The following is a 21,680-nucleotide window of genomic DNA, read 5'->3' as shown; positions in this document are numbered from 1 at the left end:
CTCTTCCTTGCACTGGTCACCATGGAAGCAGTGAGAAAGCTGGCCCAGCTCACGGCTCTAGCACTGCACTGTGGCGGGGGGGGGGGGGTGTTGAGCCAGTAGTGTGTGCCCAGCGCGGGCTGCCTCGCCCTCGGGCTGCGTGGATGTGTTTGTTCTGGGACCGCCTACATAGATGAGCCTCGGACTTCCTTGGCATCTGCCGCTCTGGTGTGGGGTGTGGCTGTGTAGAACGGCTTGCTGTCACCTGCTCCTGTAGTGGTAGTCCGCCTCGCCTTCCCTGTTGTTATCCCGGTTCCTCGGTTCCTCGTTCCCTCCACTGAGGAGATAGGTGTTGGTCACCTGCCCTGCACACGGGGACAGCTCAGGTAGAGTCCTTGTCTTCAGGACGCCCCGATGTAGAAGTGGGGACACCTGTAAGCACAGAGCTGGCGTTCCAGCCGGGCAAGCCGAGCTGACAGCGTGCGGGTGGCGCTCAGCAGAGATGGCGCAGAAGCAGCGTGGTGGGGAGGGGGCTCTTGAGACGGGCTGGGAGGGAGAAGGACTAGCATTTCCAGGAGCTAGAGGGGGCAGGCAGGGCACAGGCCATCGCCACCAGGGCAGGGTGTTCGGGTGACTGTTTGTCTCTGTTGTCTTTTACCTTTAAGTAAAAGGTATTTTCCGGGAGGCGGTGTTGCATAGCATGGAGTCCCACCAGCTCGGCTGCTTTAGAGCTTTGTGACCGTTGGGAGTGTGTTTCACTTTTCTGTGCCCAAGTGTCCTAAATTCACCTGCCTGTGACTTGTTAAGACATGTCGTTTTAAATAATTTTTTATATAATGTTTTGTATAAAATGTATATGAAGCAGTTCCAGTAAGTCAGCTGTTTTGTTCTTCAAGCCAGATTGATACTGGGGCACCTGTGCCTGCCTCCCGTTCCTGGGGCCCTGTCTCCAGGTGCCCTATATCCGGGGCGGTGGCACTGGCCTCCCCAGGCTGCAGTTACTTACACACGTGTCCTGGCCCCGCCTGCTGTTCCGGGGATCGTGTCTGGCCCGCGTACGTCCTTGAGCGCGCCTGACACAGCGCGGGTGACAGTAGCGTCTCGGAACGAAGACGAGCGGGCTGCTTTGTCGGCATTCACTGGGAAGTAGCCTGTATGTGCCCTTGAGGGGATTAAGGTGGAAACAGTGCCCCAGATTTCTGCATGTAACAACGAGTAGACTTAAGATATTTCCAAAACATTCTGTTGCCTTCTATATGTCAAATGCCGTAGAGAAATACGATGGGTTTTGTGTAGCGAGTGTTCATTTTTTTGCGGCAGTGTAGAGTGGGTTGTGCTTGGAGTGTAGACGCACGTGCCCCCTGTTGCAGCTGCAGGGTGAGCCGGTGGAGCCCAGAGAGCCTGTGCGGTCCAGCCCTGCGCACCCCACAGAAGGAGCCGCTGCAGACCCCGCTGAGCCGGAAAGTAAAGCCGTCAGTGGGCTCGATGACACAGACATAACGGAAAGAACTGAGAATGTAGAGAACAGCGGAAGTAAGAAGGACGGAGTGTGTGGGTAAGAGAAGGGGTTCTGTCTGCACCCTCCTGTCTTCCAGCCCCTTAGCTTGCAGGGACGTGGGGCCGTCCTGCGGCAGGTGGGTGCCACTGTGTGTGGTGGCGGTGGGCGGGGCGTCGAGTGCGTGTGGAGAGCCCAGGCCTCACAGGGCTGAGGAGAAGGGCCGGTGGGCAGGGGGAGTGCGCTGCTGGCGTGTTGCTTTGGGACTGATTATGGTGCATGTGTCTTGTCCTGATTCCTTCCTCAGTCCTCCTCCATCTAAGAAAATGAAGTTGTTTGGATTTAAAGAAGACCCGTTTGTATTTATTCCTGAAGATGATCCATTATTTCCACCTATCCAGTAAGGATTAATTCAGCTTAATAAATTCTTGTTATAAACGTGTAACTGCTCACATTTGGCCATATATTTTTATTTAGTTCTGTATAGCATCTTTTTTCCCCCTCATAACCGTTTGGTAGATGACACAAGAGAGTGTACGGTGAGCCGCCAGAGACTGTAAAATGCCGAGGGCGAGAGGGGTTGGGGGGAGTGGGGACTGGACTGCGGCCCGAATGTCAGTTCCCCAGCAGAGCTTCCAGATCCGTGGCCGAGGCCACCTGCCCAGGTCCTGTGTGGGACGTGGGGAGTGGGTCTGGGTGGGAGGTTGGGGACCCCAACTGGAAACTTCTGGGTGGAACAGAGGGGGAAGGTGCTTCGGATAACAGGCTCTGATTTATCTCTTCCTGCTTAGTCAAGTCTCAGTATCCATTCACCACGGTGGGCACTTGGCGCTGCCCTGTGGCTCGGAACCTTTCTCAGTGGGCCTAGGTGTTAGGTCACTGGAGCAGCAGGTGAGCGAGGAAAGTTGTACTTGTCAGTGAGGGTCCCTGCTCTAGTTGTTTCTGGTGAACTCGATCAAGTGTGGACAGTGGGTGTGCACAGCAGAGCACATGTGCCCTGAGCCACAGATGAGAAACTGAGCGCTGTCGGGGGAGAGAGCGTGCTGGAGGCTGCCTGTCCCTGTTTGAACCACACTTGTAAGCAGCTCTGTCTTGTTCATAGGAAGTTCTATGCATTGGATCCTTCGTTCCCAAAGATGAATTTGTTGACTAGGACGACGGAAGGGAAGAAGAGGCAGCTCTACATGGTCTCCAAGGAGCTGAGGAATGTGCTGGTGAACAACAGCGAGCGGATGAAGGTGCGTGTGGCCAGGCCGCGGGGGCTTCTGGTCTAGCTCGCACGCCCCTGGCGCCGGCTCAGCGTGTGCGCAGCGGGCAGGGGACCCCGGCTTGCCTGGTTTGATGTCTGCTCTGGTGATTTACTAATCCAAACTAGCCGCACTAGACCAGCATCATCTGAGAGCATCAGGGAGGTTACTAGAAGCCCTACTTTGGTCAGATGACTTATAACGCTTTTCCGATTCTTCTTTCCTTCTCTGCCCACACCTGCTCACAGCTCTGCCTCCTTGGGGTAGAAGGGGTTGTTTTAATTGATTATTCAGCTTTTATTTATATGTGTGTGTCATCTTCCTGTCTCGCTTACAGGTCATAAACACGGGGATAAAAGTGTGGTGTCGGAATAACAGTGGTGAAGATTTTGATTGCGCTTTTCGCTTGGCACAGGAGGTAATTTGGGACATAGACTTGGTAGCGGCAGCCGGTGGTAAACCCACGGGCGTGGATGCCCCGCAGCTGGGCTGGCGCCTGCGGCCTGCGCACTCTACCCCAGGGGCGCGTCTGCTTACACTCCCCCCAGGGGTGCCCACCTCTGCAGGGAGGTGGGGGCTGGACGTGGCTTGTGGAAAGGCCCCAGGATAGCGGGTGATTGTTCTCATTCGTGATGGTGGCCTCTCTTTATTCCCACAGGGAATATACACGCTGTATCCGTTTATTAAGTCAAGAATTATCACCGTATCAATAGAAGATGTTAAAATTCTATTAACCCAGGAGAATCCATTTTTTAGAAAACTTAGCAGTGAGACATACAGCCAAGCCAAGGACTTGGGTAAGCAGTTGAACTTGCATAGAGGTGTGACTTGTCCTAAAGACAACGAAGATGGGGGTGTGCAAGCTTGTTAGAGCTTTTCAGTCTTAAATTTTAATACATCGTGGCTTTCTCCTGACTCTTGTCAGCTTCCAGAGGGTTTTGTGGAGACAGAAGGCACATGTCAGCATACCGAGGGCCAGAGGCACCCCTCAGGTTGCCCTGTTTCCCCAGGCACCGGTGGAGGCCTGTGCCGCCCACCAGCCTGCAGGTGTCGGTCCCTGGCTGTCCCGTGAGCCAGAGTCCCGAGTGCCCACGGCCAAGCAGGCCTCCAGGGCAGGGCCGCGGGGACGCAGGGCACGGCTGGCGCGCGGGCTCATGTGTGTCCCGTCACGAGCTGGAGGACACTAACCGGCACAGGCTGTCGTGTTGGGTTGGCATTTCATCAGCCGGGTTGAAGCAGGATGCGGGTGTTGCCGGCTTCTCCTGCGGCTTGGCCAACCCCCCCAAAATAGATCCTTGGTCACGTTGTTGTTTTCATGTTTTATAAACTTCCACTTGAAATTATTCTAGTGATATTTTCACCTAAGAACAAAAATAATTCTACCAAGAATTCTAATTTTGTTTTTCGTTTCATTCTTGTTTATTTTTTATAACTTTGTTCACTGTTTCTGGCTCAGGTGGCACAAAAACTGCACAAATCAAGTTACTGCAATGATGTGGTTTTATGTTTTGTGTCTGAAACCGAAGGATACAAAGCACGTGGGGCGGAATCTGTGCTGGTGTCTCAGGCAGGAGCCGCGTTTAAAGTGGAGATTATTTTAAAGGATGAAGGGACCGTTTGCACTTGTTTTCTGTCTCAATCCCTACATTTAGATGATTGCAGTATAATTTTTGACAATTTTTATGTGTATTTCGTGCTGTTCCTGGAAGTTGAAGCAATTATTTGTTTCATCTTGAATTTTGAGACTTAACGAGTAGTTAATCCCTGTCTCCCTGCTGCTGAGAGAGACTCTGTCGCTTCACCTAAACCCCCGAGTGATCTCATGCAGTCCCCTACCACGTTGCCGGGACTGCCCCGCCGGGACTGCCCCGCGTGGTGCTCGGTTTGCTGGTGGTTCTGTGTTTTTAGAAGGAGAGTCCTCTCATCTCCATGGAGATTCTGGAGACCAAGAGTGCGGATTGTTTACTGCTCTCTCTGCAATGCTGGACACACAGACAGCGCTGGTGACAGGCAGGCTTCCCCAACACATGTCTGTTTCTCTTCCAGCCAAGGGGAGCATCGTCCTGAAGTACGAACCGGACCCTACGTAAGTGTGGGCCCTCCTGCCAGTGGGGGGGGACTGTAGATGATCATGGAAGCCTTTGAGGAGCATTGTCCTAAAGACAGTGTTGTAGAAATTTTAGGACAAATATTATGTCAGCATCAAAGTACTTTCTTAGAGAACATTCAGTCCAGGTCAGACGTATTGTTATTTAGAGAGTAAAATGTAGAGTACTCCTTCTCTGTGCCTGAGAGATCTGTTCTGATGTCTATCTTAACCAGAATGAATGGAAAGGTTGAACAGCCGAGAGAGGTCGAGTCTTTCCGTCTGTACCGTGGGTTCAGTCCCTGTCTGTGGGTTCCCTGTTACGCACACATCAGGCAGTGTTGTTCTGAGGCAGGGTGTGGGGTTCGCTCCTGCATGACTGCTGTCCCGTGGTGCTCACAGGTCCCCACGCGGTCCCCCGGAGTCTGCGGAGAGTAGGCCCTGAGGGTCAGCACTTGGTAGAGCGGGTGAAGAGCTCAGGCAGCGTGCTCCGTGCACCTCTGCTAGGGAGTGGCAGAGGCGGGATTTGGTCCCAGGACTGGTTTCACGTGTCACAGCCACCTCTTTCCAAGGGCAGGAAAGAAGACAGCACAGGGCTGGAGGGAGATCTGGGGGAGAGCTTAGGTTGAGTCTCGGGCAGCTCTCTGGGAGGTGGTGGTTGGCCAGACACTGAGTGGTGAGAAGGAAGCTGAGCAGCACCAGTCCTGAGGAAGGAACGAGCTAGAAGGCAGCCAGGGTGGAGCTGGCAGCGGAGGGCAGGCCCGAGCCCCCTGCATGGTCTCCACGGCCTCCAGCTGCTGTGAGGAGAGTAGCCAGTGCGTGGGCCTGAGTCTGCGGGTGCGGGGCAAGGGGGGGGGCAGCAGGGGAGGTGGGGGGCGGGAGCCAGGGACCGAGGGTTGGAGAGAGTGGGGCACGTGGAGTCCCGCCGGGCTGCACTTGGAGGCCGCACAGACGAAGCAGGCTATGGGTGGCAAAGGTACAGGAGTGTTCAGGGTCGGCTTCTGGGTTTGAGTTGCTCAGGGGTCGTCCAGTAGAGGGAAAGGTGGGGAGAAAGGACATACTGAATTCAAAAATGGTGGGATAGACAGCAGGAGACACAGGCCGCTGTATGGAAGGTTTGGGAATTGAGGGGACAGGTCATTCTAGGTGTGGATCTTCAGGGCTCGTGAGCGCGTCCGAGCTGCGTCAGCCGCGGGCTTGATGCCGCAGCTCCGAAGGGCGGTGTAGATGGGAACCAGGGTTTGCAGGCTCTCGTGCCGGTATCAGAGGGCCCGGGTCCGTGAGATGGCGGGGGGACGCGAGGCAGGAGAGAGGACGCAGGGAGGAGCAGAGACGCGAGGTGCCGCACGCGCACGCCGAGCCGTGGAGCCGGGGTAGAGCGCGCTTGCCGGGCCTGTGCGGTGCGCCGCAGCGAACGGGCTTTTCTGGGGCGAGCGGCCGGCTCAGAGAAGGTCTAAGTTGGGGAGGCTTCGGCCTGCTTCCATACTTGTGGAAAACCCAAGAAAAGGAAAACGGCTGTGGGTTGGCTGGGAACGAGGGGCGGTGTCGCAGAAGCGTTTAGACTGGGACCCAGAAACGGGTCCGGAAGGTAAGGACACCGTGTGCTCTTCCACTCCCTCACTCCAGTTCTGTGAGCTGGTGCGTGTGCGGAGGCAGCCGCCGGAGCCGCTAGATCGTCAGAAGCGGGGGGGCATTGGGGGCTCTTGTTTTTCCCTCTCCTCATGTTTTCTCGGTGTACCGTCCAGGCTTTACGCAGGGAAGAATGGAAAGGCACTGAGGAGTTTCCCTCTCTTTCTCTCATTGGTTCAGCCCCTGCTCTTTCACTGTGTTGTCTGGTTTTTTTTGTTTTTTTTTTTTTTTTTTCAAACCTGATCGGAACCCTCCTGTGTTAGTTCCTTCCTCCGCCTGCAGCCCTGATGCCTGGCGTGGCCTAGAGGGGGATGGAGAGTTAATTTAATGGGGCTCTAGGGGCCGAAATACGAGAGCAGAGTCACAACTGCGGGGAAGTGGTGATGTGCTGCAGGGTCCTCGGTTAGGGGCACGTGAGTCACATGGTAACTGGCATCTTCACCAAGGAAAGGGGATTTGTAGTGGCCTGGCGAGCCTGTGGGGGGTCGCACAGACTTGGGAAAGCAGGGGTGCTTTGGGCCCCGATAACACCGATGCTGGAAACGGGTGAACAGGGTATGCTGGGGGTCCGTCCTGTTATGTGAGTAACCGAGAAGAGTTGGGGTCACCCCGCCCAAAGTAGGGGATGCACGGAGTGGCAACAGCCTGGGCGGTCTGGCTCCCAGCCCGGCTGTGCAGACGTGAGGTCTCACAGGTGGGTCTTCGCCTTTGAGAAGATGGAAGTATTTGGAAATGCTGATACTGAAAGTGTGTGTGAGCTCTGGATTTGGGGGTTATTCCATTAGGAGCTTTAGAAAGAAACCTGGCCAGCATGAGCATGTGAGAACATTTAGGACTTGACGCAGGAGCAGATCTTCGTTTGAGAAAAACGTGTGTAGGATCACAGGCTAAAATGACTCCCAGTGCTTTGGGCATATCGTTTGTGGAAAGATTGCCTCTGAATTCCTGAGCACTTAGGAGGACACTTGATATTCACACACGGTCACTTTTTTGTAGGAAACCAGACACCCTTCAGTGTCCCATTGTGTTATGTGGATGGCGGGGAAAGGCCTCCATTCGGACTTTCGTGCCCAAGAACGAACGGCTTCATTATCTCAGGATGATGGGGCTGGAGGTGTCGGCAGAGAAGAAGAAGGAAGGGACTGTTGTGGCCCAGCAGAGCGCGGGCAGCTGTGGGCCGCCCGGGGACGAGGCGAGTGCCGAGCACGGAGCGGAGCCGGCCGCCACCGCAGACAGCAGCGAGGACATGAGCCCAGACGTCAGTGTAGATGCCGCCCCGGGTCCCTCGGGCCCTGCCCCGGCAGAGGCCGCCCTGCCCCGGTGAGGAGGACCCGGCAAGGAGGCCCTGCGCCATCTGAGGGGAGAGCCCGCAGGGGCCCCCACCTCGTGTCCAAAGCCAGACCCAGAACTTCTGGCCTGTAAAATACAGGTTTTTGAAGACTGGAGACAGATGGAATGATAGACTAGTCGTGGATGATCTCAGTACTGCTTTCATATATTTTTTTAGCTTTGTTAGATGTTGCTCATTTTACTATTTCTTTGGCAAAACTGGGTCCGTTGTGCCTCTGGCCGGCGGTAGTCTTACTCCTCTCAAGAAACAAACTGCCCTTGCAGGAATTTTCAGGTCCCTTCTGTTATGCCTATATTGGTCTTAAAGTCAGGTGTTTCTTTTAATTATTATTTATAGAGAGAATCTATAACTCATTATGGGTCGTTGGAAAACCATCCTGTAAACTTTAATAATTGCATTAAGTTGCACATTGGCAGTGCGACATTAATATGTGGTGGGTTAATATCTGAGGTGTCAGATGACTTCTGTGCCTTTGTAACAAAAGGTAAAATAAACTCTTTTTCTCAGAGTAAGAGCTGTCTCGTGATACTAACTGTGAGGGTTTTGTGTGCTTTTATTGAATGGAGTGCTTTGTAATTCTAGTTTTTAAATGGGGTTGGGATCCTTGGAACATTTAAATAAATTATTAATGATGATGTGTATGTGTGTATGACTTGTTTTACTCTTCATGAGGTGGAAGGAACAAGCTTATTTTTGGGTAAATGGAAACATTAGATTTCCAGCATTCTTAGCTCGTAAAAAGAAATTTAATGCGAAGGTTGCTCTCGAGGAAGTAGTTTGGTGTGACAGGCCTATAGCCCTTCCTGTGGGCTCACCTGTCCTGCAGACGGCAGCGTTCATGCCTCCGCTGCCAGGAGGCTTGGGTGGGTGCAGGCTGGGTTGGCTGGGAGGCTCGAGTGGCTGGGAGGCTCAAGTGGGTGCAGGCTCGGGTGGCCGGGAGGCTCGGGTGGGTGCAGGCTGGGTTGGCAAGGTGAGAAGCGTCTGCAGCCCTAGCGGCCTCCCTTGGGCACTGTTGTTATGGGACCTGAAGGGGATGCTCATGAGGCAGGTGCCGCGTGCCCACATCCTTCACATTGCTGTGTGCCAGGCAGGGTCCTGGGGGCTGGTGCTGCTGCTCATCCTCAACGGCCAGTTTCAGCGTCATCAGACAGGAGAGTGGCATGGCGAGCCTGCGTGTCCCCATCCCCTAGCTGGCACAGTTGTTAACAGTCCTATTTCATCAATACCCCCAGCTCTTTGAAATACTTGGAAGTAAGTTGCACCCCTGGAGCCCCAGCTCCTGGTGGTTAGAAACTTCAGATCTGGAATTAGGCGTGTTCGTTGCTACAAGGTGTCATTTCTCACAGACCAGACAGAACGGGGAATTAAATGTCTCTGTGAACACATACACACAATAGTGTACATAGAAACACGTGCGTCTTAGTTGTTTATTTTTTAAAGATTTTATTTATTTGACAGAGCCAGTGAGAGAGGGAACACAAACGGGAGTGGGAGAGGAAGAAGCAGGCTCCCAGCAGAGGAGCCTGATGTGGGGCTCGATCCCAGACGCTGGGATCACGCCCTGAGCCGAAGGCAGACACCTAATGACTGAGCCACCCAGGCGCCCCTAGTTGTTTAAACAGTTGCCAGTTGTTCAAACCCTGTCGCAGCAATAGGTCTGATTCCAGCCCATGTTCTGGGTTCTGCTGTCACCTCTCCATCTGTATGGATCACCCCTTTTGTATCAGATGGCCCTGATTTTCCCCACCGCATTTATGTATTTGTACGGCCTTTGCGTGCTCTGATCCCCCCCTTCAGCTGGCTCTGGAACACGGATCCAGACCCTCCCGCACCCAGCGGCTCTGGCAAGGCCACACTTGACCATCCTTCCCACTGCTTCCCTGGAGACCGTCACTGATCAGGGCCACCATGACCTTGAGGGGAATCTCTGAGTTCTCTTGCAGTTTCCCATCCAGAGCTTCTTTAAAAGGGGGCTCTCCGGCCCTGCATTGTAGAGATTCTTGCGTGTGGCTGGCGTGGAGTCCGAACCCCACATGGTTCTGATGTGTGGCCAGGTTGAAGGACCATTGGTTTGAATAATTACCTCATCTAACAATGCGATACAAATTATAACCATTGGTGTTTTCTTTGCAGTAAAGATGGCCAATATTTGTCTAGTTGAGGTGCTTTACAAACTTTATTTAGTGCCGTTCTAATTCACAGGCATGGGTAGATTGTCAAGACCAAATGCTGCGTGACAGAGCCAAGGTCGAAAACCAGCTATGTCCACACTGTCTCCTAATTACCGTGACCTCATTTGGACAATGAACACCCTTGTGTATTTGGACAGATCTCTTCCCAGTTTGACATATAAGCAAACCAAGGCCTGGATAGTAACAGCCATCTGACAGGACAATGCCCGGCCATCAAAATGCATTTAAGTGATTTGGGAGAACCCACACAATCATTTGCACAGGGAAAATTTAATAGCATTGCTAACTAATGGGGTTGGAGTGATGGGGGGTTGGCTAGTAAAAAGGATGCCGAGGAATATAGGAATGACAGGAAGAACAGCTGTTGTGCCTGGGGAGACCTGCCACCTCCCTCCCTGGGGTTTGTTGGGAGGGCTGGATAGCAGAGAAGTTGTGCCATTCCGTATCAGCTGGGCTTGCTAGAAATCTGCCCTCTAGGCTGCTAGGGAAATCCTTTTCAGCAGAGGCACTGTGCTGCAAAAGCCTGCTGATTCTGGGCACGGCTGCTGGCCGCTGGGTGCGGCGGGCCGCTCTGCACTGTGGAAGCCGGGCTCTGGGAAGCCACGTGCTGTGAGTAGCCCGGGGATCCAGGGCATCGCGGCCAAGCAGCAGAAGGCCGGCTTCCTGCAGTGTCTCCGTGGTGCCCCCCACAGACAACGCACCACGTGGTGCCAGCTGGCAAAACACATTTTAAGGGCCCAGATCCGTTTAGATAGAGGGTCATGACTGGTGCATATGGAGGCCTGAGACCATCAGTTGATGACTGACCTGTGACTCATTTAATCCAACAAGCTAGTAGAGGCAGAGGGAGGGGTGTTATTTACCCTGCTTACAGATAAGAAAATGGAAGCAATAATCCGGCACAGAGTAAGAGACAAAGCCAGGAGTCCAATTTTTAAAAAACTCTTGACCAACATGAGCAGAGCCAGCTCAGTTATACGTGGGGGGGGGGGGGGTCATCGCTGCCCTGGGGTGTGCCCCCTTTCATGGACGGGCGCATTGCAGCAGCCACTTCATTGGGATCTATTTTCAAGATTTTAGCAGCTTTTCAAAATTGCCAGAAATGAATGAAACTACAGAGGGACAAAGGTCATATTTAAGTGTGTGTCTTTTTTTTTTTTTTGGATTAATGCTATTTAAAATCTCTAAGCTTTTTTGTCAAAAGTAAACTTGAACTTTTATCAAAACAGAATAATTATGGTCGGTCTGGGTTGAGCTATGAATTGAATCCACACATAGAATTTCACTGCCTCCCAAACCTGAGTAAAAACTACGCTAACAAAATTGTAACAAAACCAGGGAAGGGGAGTGCAGACACTGCAGTTCTGGAAGCCGGCAAGCAAATGGAAAGGCGGTCATAGAGAAGAGAGCAAAGCCCATCCCTCTGTGGGGGCGGCTGAGAAGCAGTCCTGGTGCCCCACAGAATTCTTAAGTCTCAGACCTGGCTGGGTTCTCGAAGCAGGTGGTTCACTGCTGGCCTGGGGGTGCTGGGCACAGTGGAGGGCTGGGGGATAGTGGCTGTCTGTTCACCTCCCTTCCCTCGATTCCCGGAATGTGTGGGGCAGCCTGACCGCGGTCTCCTAGCGGGAGGTCTTTGGAAGATGCTTTTCTGGACCCTGCCCAGCTAGAGAAAAAACTTAAAGATCGTGGCCTCACTATTGCATCTCTCAAGATAGAGCCTGTCACGTCCCCCCTCAGAAAGGACAAGCTGCTCCAACACACTGCTTCGCATCCCATATGCTGTGTAGCCTGCGCTTAATTGGGACCAGACCCCCAGCAGGATCAGCGACATCTGACCACAGCCGCTGCCATCAAAGATGGGGATCAAAGCAAACACAGAAAGGCAGCTAGGAGGAGGCATAGACTACACAGGGAGCAGAAAAGTTTTTAAAAATCCCTGTTATTGAAAAATCAGCTAAACAAAGCCTGATGAGACCGTTTACAAACCAAAAAAATCAAAGGGGGTGTCACTAACATGAACAATTACACTGAAGGTTTTTCCTCCAATTGTAATCCACGAGTTGGCAAGGGGCGTCTCCAGAAAGAAGTCATTGCAGATGGCAGAGCTGGCTGAGGAAGGTTCTGGTCTGTGGACGGACACGCTCGTATGTGCCTGGGCCACCTCTGGAGTGGACCCCGTGGGTCAGGAGACAGCGCTCGTTTCAGGTGGGCTAGAAGGGAGACAGATTTTTCACTTAAGACTCTCTGTGCCCTTTGAACTTTGAAACGCCTATTGAGACGAATAAAATAAATTTCCTAGAAAGAATGACAAACGTGCACCGCCCTGACCCAGTACAATGGCAGAAAACCAGAAGGACCCCGGTCCCTGTGCGTGGAGCTCTGGTGAACTCACTGAGCCGGAGCCACGTGGCGGAGCTCCTGGTGGACTAGAATCTAGGGAGCCCCAAGAAGTGGAAGTGAGAAAGGCAAGGTGCAGGGAAGTGTGTTTACCCTGCTGCCATTTGTGTAAACAGAAACACGTACTTTTGGAGTGCACAAGCTAACTGAGGGAGGGTGCGGAAGAGGTTGGCAGTACTGGTTGCCTTGTGGGGGAGGGGATTTAAGTGGGCCAAGGCCAAGGTTAGGATGGAGATTTTGAACGTTGTATCCATTCAGAAAATGATTGTAAACAATACAGGAAGTGTGCATGCACATGTGAGTCCAGAGGCAGAATTCCTGATGGACGTCCATGACCTGTGGTTCATGTTTCACGTTAGTAAATGCAAGTCTATCCTCAGAGCATTTCTCAGGAAACAGTTCAAGCTGCCCTTCTGCTCTTGCTCACAGTATCTTGGCACCTGGTGAACAGCTGGCTGTGGAGGGTAGGCCCCTGGCCCCTGGAGGCAATTGTTCACATTGAATCCTGGCTCGGCCGCCCACCCTCCATGATAGCAGCTTCCAAAACTGCCCCTGTGATCCCCACCCCTGGTGCTCCCTATGGCTGTGGGCTGGACCTAGGGAGTGGCTCCCAAGGCAAAGAGATTCTAAGATAAGTTTCCAGAGATGGTGAATTCTCTGTCTTGCTAGACCTATCTTGCTGAATCAGGAGTCCCAAGAGCATCTCTAAATTCGAAGGTTCCCTAGGACTCAGCTTGTAGTTGGACTCACAGCCCTGATTTATTACAGGGAAGGGATTGGGGAAAGGGGCACAGGGTGACCTCTGGAGGAAAGCAGGCACGAAGTTGCAAGAGCCCTTTACCGGGGAAGGTGCGTAGTGTGCCCCTGGTTCATCCAGCAAGATGGGGCAGCGTGTGTGACTATTGTCTGCCATGGGAGCTCACAGGAGACTCAGCGCCCAGGCCACACGGGCACATTCAAAGACCCAGACCTCCACAAGGGAAGCAGGTGTTCACTGTATTGTTTGCATAAACAGTTCACGCACAGTGAATCCCCCTTATCAGTTAGGGTGGGGGAACACTCCCAAAATCAAGTTCCCAGATGCCAGCCAGCAACCAGCCTTGTATTGGTGCCTTCCTGAGGACAGCGGTCTCAGCCCTCCTGTGATAACCTTTCCTGGTGCACCTGCTGTGCCAGCTCAGTCACTGAAAAGTGAGCACCATGCTGGAGGAGCAGGAAGTGAGCACCATGCTGGAGGAGGAGAAAGAGAGTATCCTGCTGGAGGAGCAGGAAGTGAGCACCATGCTGGAGGAGCAGGAAGAGTGTCCTGCTGGAGGAGCCGAAAGAGCAGCGTGCTGGAGGAGGAGAAAGAGAGTATCCTGCTGGAGGAGCTGGAAGTGAGCGCCATGCTGGAGGAGTGGGAAGTGAGCACAGTGCTGGAGGAGCAGGAAGAGAGCGTCCTGCTGGAGGAGTGGGAAGTGAGCACCATGCTGGAGGAGCGGGAATAGGTCGAGGCCCCTTGTCCAACAACTCCCATGGAAGTGAACCCCACCGATAGCCACGTACGTGAGCTTGGAAGTGGGTCCTTCCCTAGTGAGTCGTTTTGGGGTTTTTAAGTATGGCTGACACACAAGTTTACATTAGTTTCAGGTGTACAGCATTGTGACTTGACAAGTTCATTTGTTGTGCTGTGTCTACCACAAGTGTGGCCACCGTCTGTGCCCCTCGTTGAGTCTTGAGAAGACTCCAACCTCTTGAGAGACCTTGATGCCCAAGACCCCCTAAGCCACACCCAGATTCCTGCCCCACAGAAACGGAGAGACAAGACAGTTTCAAGCCCCCTAATTCTCTGGCGATCTGTTGGGCGGCCATAGATGGCGGATACAATGGGCCACCAACTGCGTGACCCTGGGCACGTTTCTTGACATCACTGGGCCTCCATTTCCTCATCTGTGAAATGGGCATCATGATGGGGCTGCTAGGAACTGAATTCATGATTATGTGGGACATACTTGAGGACGGCAGCTGGCAGCCGGTGTTTCAAGATGGCTGCTGGGCTTTTTGGCTCAGGCTCAGACGAGGCATTCACTGATAAGCACTTAGTTCTTTCTGGTATCAAATAAAACCTTGTGGTCAGGGGAGACAGAGCATGTGGGTGAAGTGTGTAACAGCTTAGCTTGTGGGTTCTGCTCACACAGTGTGCGGCTGTGACGGTCCCCAGTCTCGGTAGTGCAGTCAGGGAAGTGAGGCCCTTAGAGCCAGGCATGTGGGCCTGCTCTCCTTCCTTCTCTTCGGTTCGGGGACGGGACGTTCAGGACGCTTCCCCCAGGCTGTCAGGGACACACAGCCCAGTAGCTGGCCCCAACAGCAAATACGGCCTTCGAACACCTCTCCCACTACCAGCCCCTCCCATCCTCAAAGCCAAACTTTAGTATTTTAAACTAGTGGACAAAACACTAATAAAAACTGGAAAACATTGGCCCAGTGTTAAAAGTATCCAAGCACCTGGGAAATAATGCAAATGTTTGTTCTGATTTGATTTTTTTGTAAGATTGTTGTTGGTGTCTGGAGAAAGACTGCCCTTTTTAAAATAAAAATAAATATCTGTGGTTTGTTTTTCCAGGTGGACTTTGGTTGCAGCAAATACCATTTCCCAATAACAAAATTTCTAAATAGCTCAACCAGTTTTAAACATGACAACCACAAGCAGTATAAAGTCTCCAGAGCCGACACTAAAGGGACCTGTCCAGTACTGGCATATGGATATGCTTTTTTTAAAATAGTTTTTTTGAAAGATTTTATTTGTTTATTTGACAGAGTGAGAACGAGAGTCCAAGTAGGGGGAGCAGCAGGCAGAGGGCAGAGGGAGAAGCAGGCTCCTCACTGAGCAGGGAGCCTGACACCTGGCTCGATCCCAGATCAGGACCTGAGCCAAAGACAGATGCCTAACCGACTGAGCCACCCACGCACCCTGTGAATTTGCTTTTTAATAACCAGTCATCTCTCACTGATCGCATTGGACCCATTTACATTTTCGCAGGGCTCTTTGAACGTGCTAGACAAATCATTCCTTGCAGAAGAAGAGACATAGAGCAAATGTAAATGCATAACAGTGCAGGGCTCTCCCTCCCGGTGGTGAGTGCAGGAAATCAGGTCCCAGCGGGTGAGGGAAGGCCAAGGTGTGCTGAGGGACCGGCCTACGTGGGAGGGAGGCCACAGTTTTCATTAGGCCGATGAAGCAATGTTTGCTTTCCTAGGTTCCCTGGGAGACAGACTCCTGGCTGGAGATGTGCATGTGGGGAGATTGGATTGGTCCCTTGGGGTTGGGTACACACACACACACACACACACACACACACACACACACGCAGGCGAGCGCGGGCATCTGCCCCCCCCCCCCCCCCGTGAGACACACTTGTCAACACGGCAGGAGGACAGAGAGGCACTATGTCTTCCTAACCGCTGCAGGAAAAAAGTCCCCAAATTCTATCAACCCAACCAAGGAAAGCGGAGGAAGGGGGAAAAAATAGAAATGAGGAAACATAATAAACACAAAACACAAATAGCTCAAAAACATGGAAAACAGGAGTGACCATGCTCACGGGAGATGAGGGTGGGTCTTTTTTTTTTTTTTTTTAATTGTGTTTCAAAGAGTTCAATGTGCAGAGAGTTCAGTATTTGAGAGGCGAACCGGCTCCAGGCCCCGTCCTCCTCCATGAGGCCACCAGTGGGAAGTCTGTCTGTCCTTCCAGGTGTCCCCCTCCCCCACACACATCACACAAATGTTGACATCTATGCAGAACGTCCAGCTTCCAGCAACTGTTTTCATTGAATAATATTGCATGGAGATCATCTCCCAGGAGAAGCTCCATTCTTCCATAAGATGCAGAGGGGCCATTTACCCAGACCCCGTGAACGGACTCTGGGGTTGATCCCAGTGTTTTGCTACTACCCGAAGCCTGTAGTGAATAAACTGTACCTTTCGTTTCAAATGTTGCCCAGGCTTGTGGATGAGAATAAACTCCCAGAAGTACTTCTTACTGGTCAAGGAGTATGTGCATTTTAATTGTGAAAGGTATTAGGTGTGTCGATATTAATATAAAATAAGATGGAATTCATGGCAAGACACATTACATGGGAAAAACAGGGATACTTTATAGATTTTATAGTTATAAAATGTAGAGCATATTTTGCAAGAAAGTACAACAGCCATTAACCTTAAGCACTTTACAAGAAAATATTGAAAAAGGGAGAAAATATTACCAGTAGAAGAAATTGACAAACTACAATTATATTGAGAAATTTTAATAACAGCATTGATCAGAAGTTGACTAAGGATAAAGTGGTCTGAGTTAGCAATTCACAAGTACGAGTAAGCACACAGTCATGAAACAGAACACATAGTCAGGGTGATCGATAATTCATAAGCTTTTGGAAAGACCAATAAAATAGATCTTTGGTACCTACTCAGGAAAAAAAAAGGAGAGAGAAAGCCGTTACACTACTGAAGAGATTCACATTTGCAAGAACAACACATTGCCTTTCAAGCCAACAATTTGAAAACATAGCTGAAATGAAAATTCCCCGGGAAAGCCTAAATTACCAGCCTTCTTCAAAGGAGAGGAGAAAAACCTGGGTAGGAGGAAGAAGCAGTCAGTTGGAGGTGTCCCCACTTCCAAACCCCCCCACCCAAAGCGGGCATGGAGCCCAGGGAGGTTTCCAGGCCAGCTTTGCTGCATTTTCAGGAAACACCTATTTTCTCTGTTAAATTCATTTTATAGAAACAGAATGTTTCCCCTGTTATTCCATGCTGGCATACCCAGGGGGCCCCGCATGGACAAGGATACCAAGCAGAAAAGGAACGATTCTGCCAACGGTTGCTACCACTCATGTGAGAATACCTGAGCACTAGTGAAACAGAATGAACAGGCAGAAGGGGTTCAGCGTGATGTACTCATGGGGTAAGAGGAATAACTTTATATAATACATAATTACATATTTAATTACATAAATAATAATTACATATTCTATTCCATGTGTTATAGATAGTATCATTACATATCCATGTTATAAAATACATTAGACATGAATTTATATATTGTAATATAATTATATAGGAATCATAAAGAATATTAAGAGATCAAAGGAGAAAAATCTCGATTTGCTAAAATTCGAAACTCCTTATTCTAAAAAAGAGCAATAAGCTAAGAATAGAAGGGAACTTATTTAACTTGATAAAGGATATTTATCAGAAATCCTATGTCAAACAACCTACTGAATGGTAAAATACTAGAAAAAGGAATCGTCTAGTCCACACTGAAAATCCTCACCCGTGCAAGAAGACCAAGAGAAGAAATCAGGTGTAGTAGGAAGAAAACGGAGACTAACCCTGCAGTTATTTGCGGGTCAGAGAATTACCCAGGCATGAAAATCCAAGAGAATAAATGGGAAAGTTATAAAAACTCATTATAGTTCGGTAATCTGATAGAGATGAAAGACATCATAAACAAAGATTTTGACAAGGTGACACATTGGGAGATAATATTCAACATATAGATAGTACCTAGCACATCATGTCCATACCATATGTGAACAGCTTCCACAAATCAATAAGAAAAAAGATGAGCAATTTACAAGTAGTCAAAGGTCATAAATGGGTAATTTCCAGAAGAGGACATACAATAGCCCCACTCATACTGAAAAATGAAAAATGATAATATCAAAAAATACCATTTTGCACCCATCAAAGTGACCAAAGTTTAAGAAGTAATAATACCCAGTGATGATGCTGGTGGGGAAATGGGTACTTTTGGTTACGTGCCGTCTTTTTGGGAGGTGGGCTTTCCCTGTGCTTCTGGTTGGATTTCGGGGGAGGCCGCGTTGCTGACACCACCATCGTGCCTTTGGGTTTAGTGAACGTCTGAGTACGTGGATCCCGGTTGCCCTGGGACGCGGTTCCAGGAGCTGCAAGGAGGCAGGAGTGAGATGCATGACGACTTTCCTCCCGGCAGACTCATCCTCTCGGGGTGCTGGCAGCGGCCACGTGTGTCTGTGCAGAGGATTTCATTTCCGTCCTGCTGGCTGTGACGCCTCTAGAGGTGACAATCCCAGGGGAGCTCTTTGCAGTGTGAGATCCACAAAGAAAACAGAAGCCATAATGATGTTCTCAGGTGTCACGGGAAAGTCTGAGGGCCGAGAGGCTCCCCTGCCGCGCCTGCTCATGTCAGCTCATACTAACCCGTGAGGCGGCATCTGGGCCTTCTCTTCGCCATGCTCTATGTCGGCTCGCTTACCTTGCTTACTGTCAGCCTGTCCCGCTCTCGGCAGCAGGCTCTGTGAAGACAGGCAAGTGGTCCCTGCCCAGGGCCTGTGCCCAGTGGACACTCTGCAAGCATCTGTCGAGTGAATGCTGGTGAAGGAATCCTCAGCAGCAGGTGTCCTGCGTGAAGGCAGCCGCTCAGGGGCGGCACTGAGTTCTCTGTCCTGCCTTGTGACGTTCTCTGCCTCAGGGTTACGGTTTGAAAGGAAGGAAGTGGGGGGGGGGGAGTCGCCGCTTTGCCTATCACAGGACTCAGGGAGGGGGCTCAGACGAGCCCCCCAGGGCCCCCAGCTCCTGCCCAACTCGGGGAGCTGGCCCTCATTGAGCAGTGCTTGAGAGACATCTACTGGCCTGCGATCCCTTGGACCCCCCACATCTCCTTAGCCAGCAAGTGCGGGGTGCCCATTGTCTCTCCGAGGTGGGCCTCCAGACCTGGCCTTTTTAGGATCAGGAAGCAGGGGGTTGGTCTCAGAGGGCGTTGCCTGCTGCCCCAAAAGGGCAGCGCTGGGAGCAGACACTCCCTTTGAAGCCTTGCGGGGAGGTAGTTTAGAACACATGAACTCAGCTTATGAATACGGATTTTACATTTGGAAGATGACACTAAAAATGTTTTTAAAGAAACACATTAATTGCAGGAAATGAAGTTCCTTAGAATCCTCTTGGCCAGTGGAGCTATGTAGAAGACTCCCCTTCCAACCCCGGGCCACACCCCACCTCCGCGTGGAGTGGACCAAATCTTGGGCCCAGGGTGAGGGACACACACTCAGCCTCACCCAAAAGGGACAGTAAGGGTCCGGAGCCAGTCGGAGCTGTGGGACCGGAAGGTGGGGCCGGGCTGGTGAGCCCATGGGCCGGGTGGGCTCAGGTGGCCTTGGGTGGCGCATGCCCACGCCTGTCTCATGCTTGGGCATCTGTGGGGGGGGGACACCGCAGGCACATGCATCTGAGTCCCCACGGGACAGACTGGCTGCTGGAGCTGCCACCCTAACCGGCCTGCCTTGGGTCAGGGCGCGTGTGCAGCTGGACCTGAGATCCCCAGTCCCAGGAGCAAAGGCACCAACGCCAGCCGCTGCAGAAGGAAGTGCAGACCACAGACCGTGGTGATCCGCCGGTGGCCCCTGTGCTCCCGGGACCCTGTGCTGAGACCTCAAGTTGGCCCCAGAGGCAGGGTGGCCTCGCCTGTCCCCAGTGGGTACAGCTTTCAGGCTGTCAGCTGAGGGGACAGCAGGGGCAGCTTGGAGCCGTGGCCAGGTGGGCTGCCCTGGAGCAGGGACCCATGCGCCCAGCTGCCTTGGGCTGGCCCAGGAGACAGGGAGATGGCAGGAGCCGGCTGAGTCCCCGGCTGCATGTGGGGGGTGGTTTTACCCTGCCTTAACCACAGTGGGGCGCCGGACCCACCCTCTGTGTCCTGGGCCCCAGTGGGTTGCCGTGTGGAGTGGAAGGTCATGTGGATCTCTTTGAGATCATGTGCCAGGTGGTTAGATAGCATTGCTCTGATTTAGAGACATTGGGAAGCGAATCGTCCCGGTGGGCTGGATAATGAATGACTTCATTTTACTGACAAGGAAAGAGAAGCAGGCCAGCAAATCAGCCACCAGCCACCCCCTGGTCTGGGGGCCTCTCTTAGACCGAAGTAGGTGACCGGTGGGCTGGATTCCCCTGAGCTGCAAGCCAGCAATAATTAATCCTCAGGATCTGAAGAGAGCAGCAGTGCCCCCATTCTGCGCCACCTGCACCTGCCACCTCCCACTGTGTCTGGTCAGGCCCCCAGGTGTCCTCCACTGGGTTCTCCCCAGGGGCTGCATGTGGGTTGGCACAGTGCGATCCCCCCTTTCTGACCTCTTAATCCTGTGTTTTACGTGTGACATTCTTCCGGGGACAGCCACAGCTGGGATGAGCTTTGTCAGGAACGTGTTTTTCTATTCCCCTGAAAAAGGATTGGCAGGATAAGCGTTTCTCCTCTTTCCTCCCCGGTGTCTATCTGTGTCTCCAAATTCTGGCCGAAGCCCACAATCCAAGGCCTTGCGTTATTTTAAATTCAGTCGGATTTCCCCCAGAAATCGAATGTGAAGGTTGTGAAGTGGGAGCCATTCTTCAGCATGTCTGCTGGGCTCCTCAGGGAGGCCAGGCGTGGGCAGAATCGGGGGACACCGACGTGGGTTCACTGCACGCTGCCAGCCACGTGGCCAGCTGGCTATGTGACTTCAGGTGACAATAGTCACCTCAGTTCTATCACTGTGAACACAGGGGGCTGGACATACTGATCTCTGACCTCCCCCCGGCTTAGAAGATGGGGAAGCGTATGGAGAGTAGAGTTCACATTTCATACAGTGTGTACGTGTGTGGAGGGGATTTAAAGTCAGCTGAGCTTTACAACCCTGCAGTGGGGGACTGAACCCAAAAACATGAAAAAAAATTCATGAATTCAATGACACAAATATCTCCTCTATGGAAAAAGAACAAAACACAGTAAAAAATACACAACTCTATAAGATAGTAAAAAAAAAAAAAAAAAAAAAAAAAAAGACAAATTGGGGCACCTGGGTGGTTCAGTCGTTAAGCGTCTGCCTTCAGGTCAGGTCATGATCCCAGGGTTCTGGGATTGAGCCCCGCATCAGGCTCCCTGCTCAGCGGGAAGCCTGCTTCTCCCTCTCCCACTCCCTCTCTCGCTGTGTCTCTCTGTGTCAAATATATAAATAAAATCTTTGAAAAAAAAGAAAGAAAAGAAAAAAGACCAATTGAAAGGCATTCCAAATCAGAGGACTAATTTCTTTAATAAACAGAGTGCCTCAAGTCAAAAAGAAAAAGACAGAAATAGGCAAAACATATAAATACTAATGGCCAATAAGCATACGGAATACGCTTAGTCTCATGGACGAATACACATTTAGGCAATGAGATACCTTTCGCCTTTTTCTCTGCAACACTGTATTGGCAAGACGCCCTCACACATCGCTCACATGCTGATTAAAGCTCTGGATGGCAGTTTGACGACCACAGTCAGAT

At 51.6% G+C, this 21,680-nt stretch overlaps 1 protein-coding gene across 1 annotated transcript in view; it reads left to right on the top strand.

Moving 5' to 3' along the window:
- The window catches only part of NSUN2 (NOP2/Sun RNA methyltransferase 2), a 28,551-nt gene extending 20,125 nt beyond the window's left edge, over window positions 1-8,426 (top strand). The window contains exons 13-19 of the mRNA XM_048224294.2: window positions 1,350-1,534; window positions 1,782-1,874; window positions 2,577-2,712; window positions 3,059-3,139; window positions 3,380-3,518; window positions 4,768-4,807; window positions 7,433-8,426. Coding sequence (XP_048080251.1) covers window positions 1,350-1,534; window positions 1,782-1,874; window positions 2,577-2,712; window positions 3,059-3,139; window positions 3,380-3,518; window positions 4,768-4,807; window positions 7,433-7,760 — 1,002 coding nt within the window. The 3' untranslated portion in view covers window positions 7,761-8,426. The remainder of the gene's footprint in view (window positions 1-1,349; window positions 1,535-1,781; window positions 1,875-2,576; window positions 2,713-3,058; window positions 3,140-3,379; window positions 3,519-4,767; window positions 4,808-7,432) is intronic.
- The last annotated feature ends 13,254 nt before the right edge of the window (window positions 8,427-21,680 follow it).

The sequence above is a fragment of the Ursus arctos genome, unplaced genomic scaffold, assembly GCF_023065955.2.
Source record: "Ursus arctos isolate Adak ecotype North America unplaced genomic scaffold, UrsArc2.0 scaffold_15, whole genome shotgun sequence".
NCBI lineage: Eukaryota > Metazoa > Chordata > Mammalia > Carnivora > Ursidae > Ursus > Ursus arctos.
Note: the sequence above shows the minus strand (reverse complement) of the source record. Positions and strands in the feature narration are given on the sequence as shown.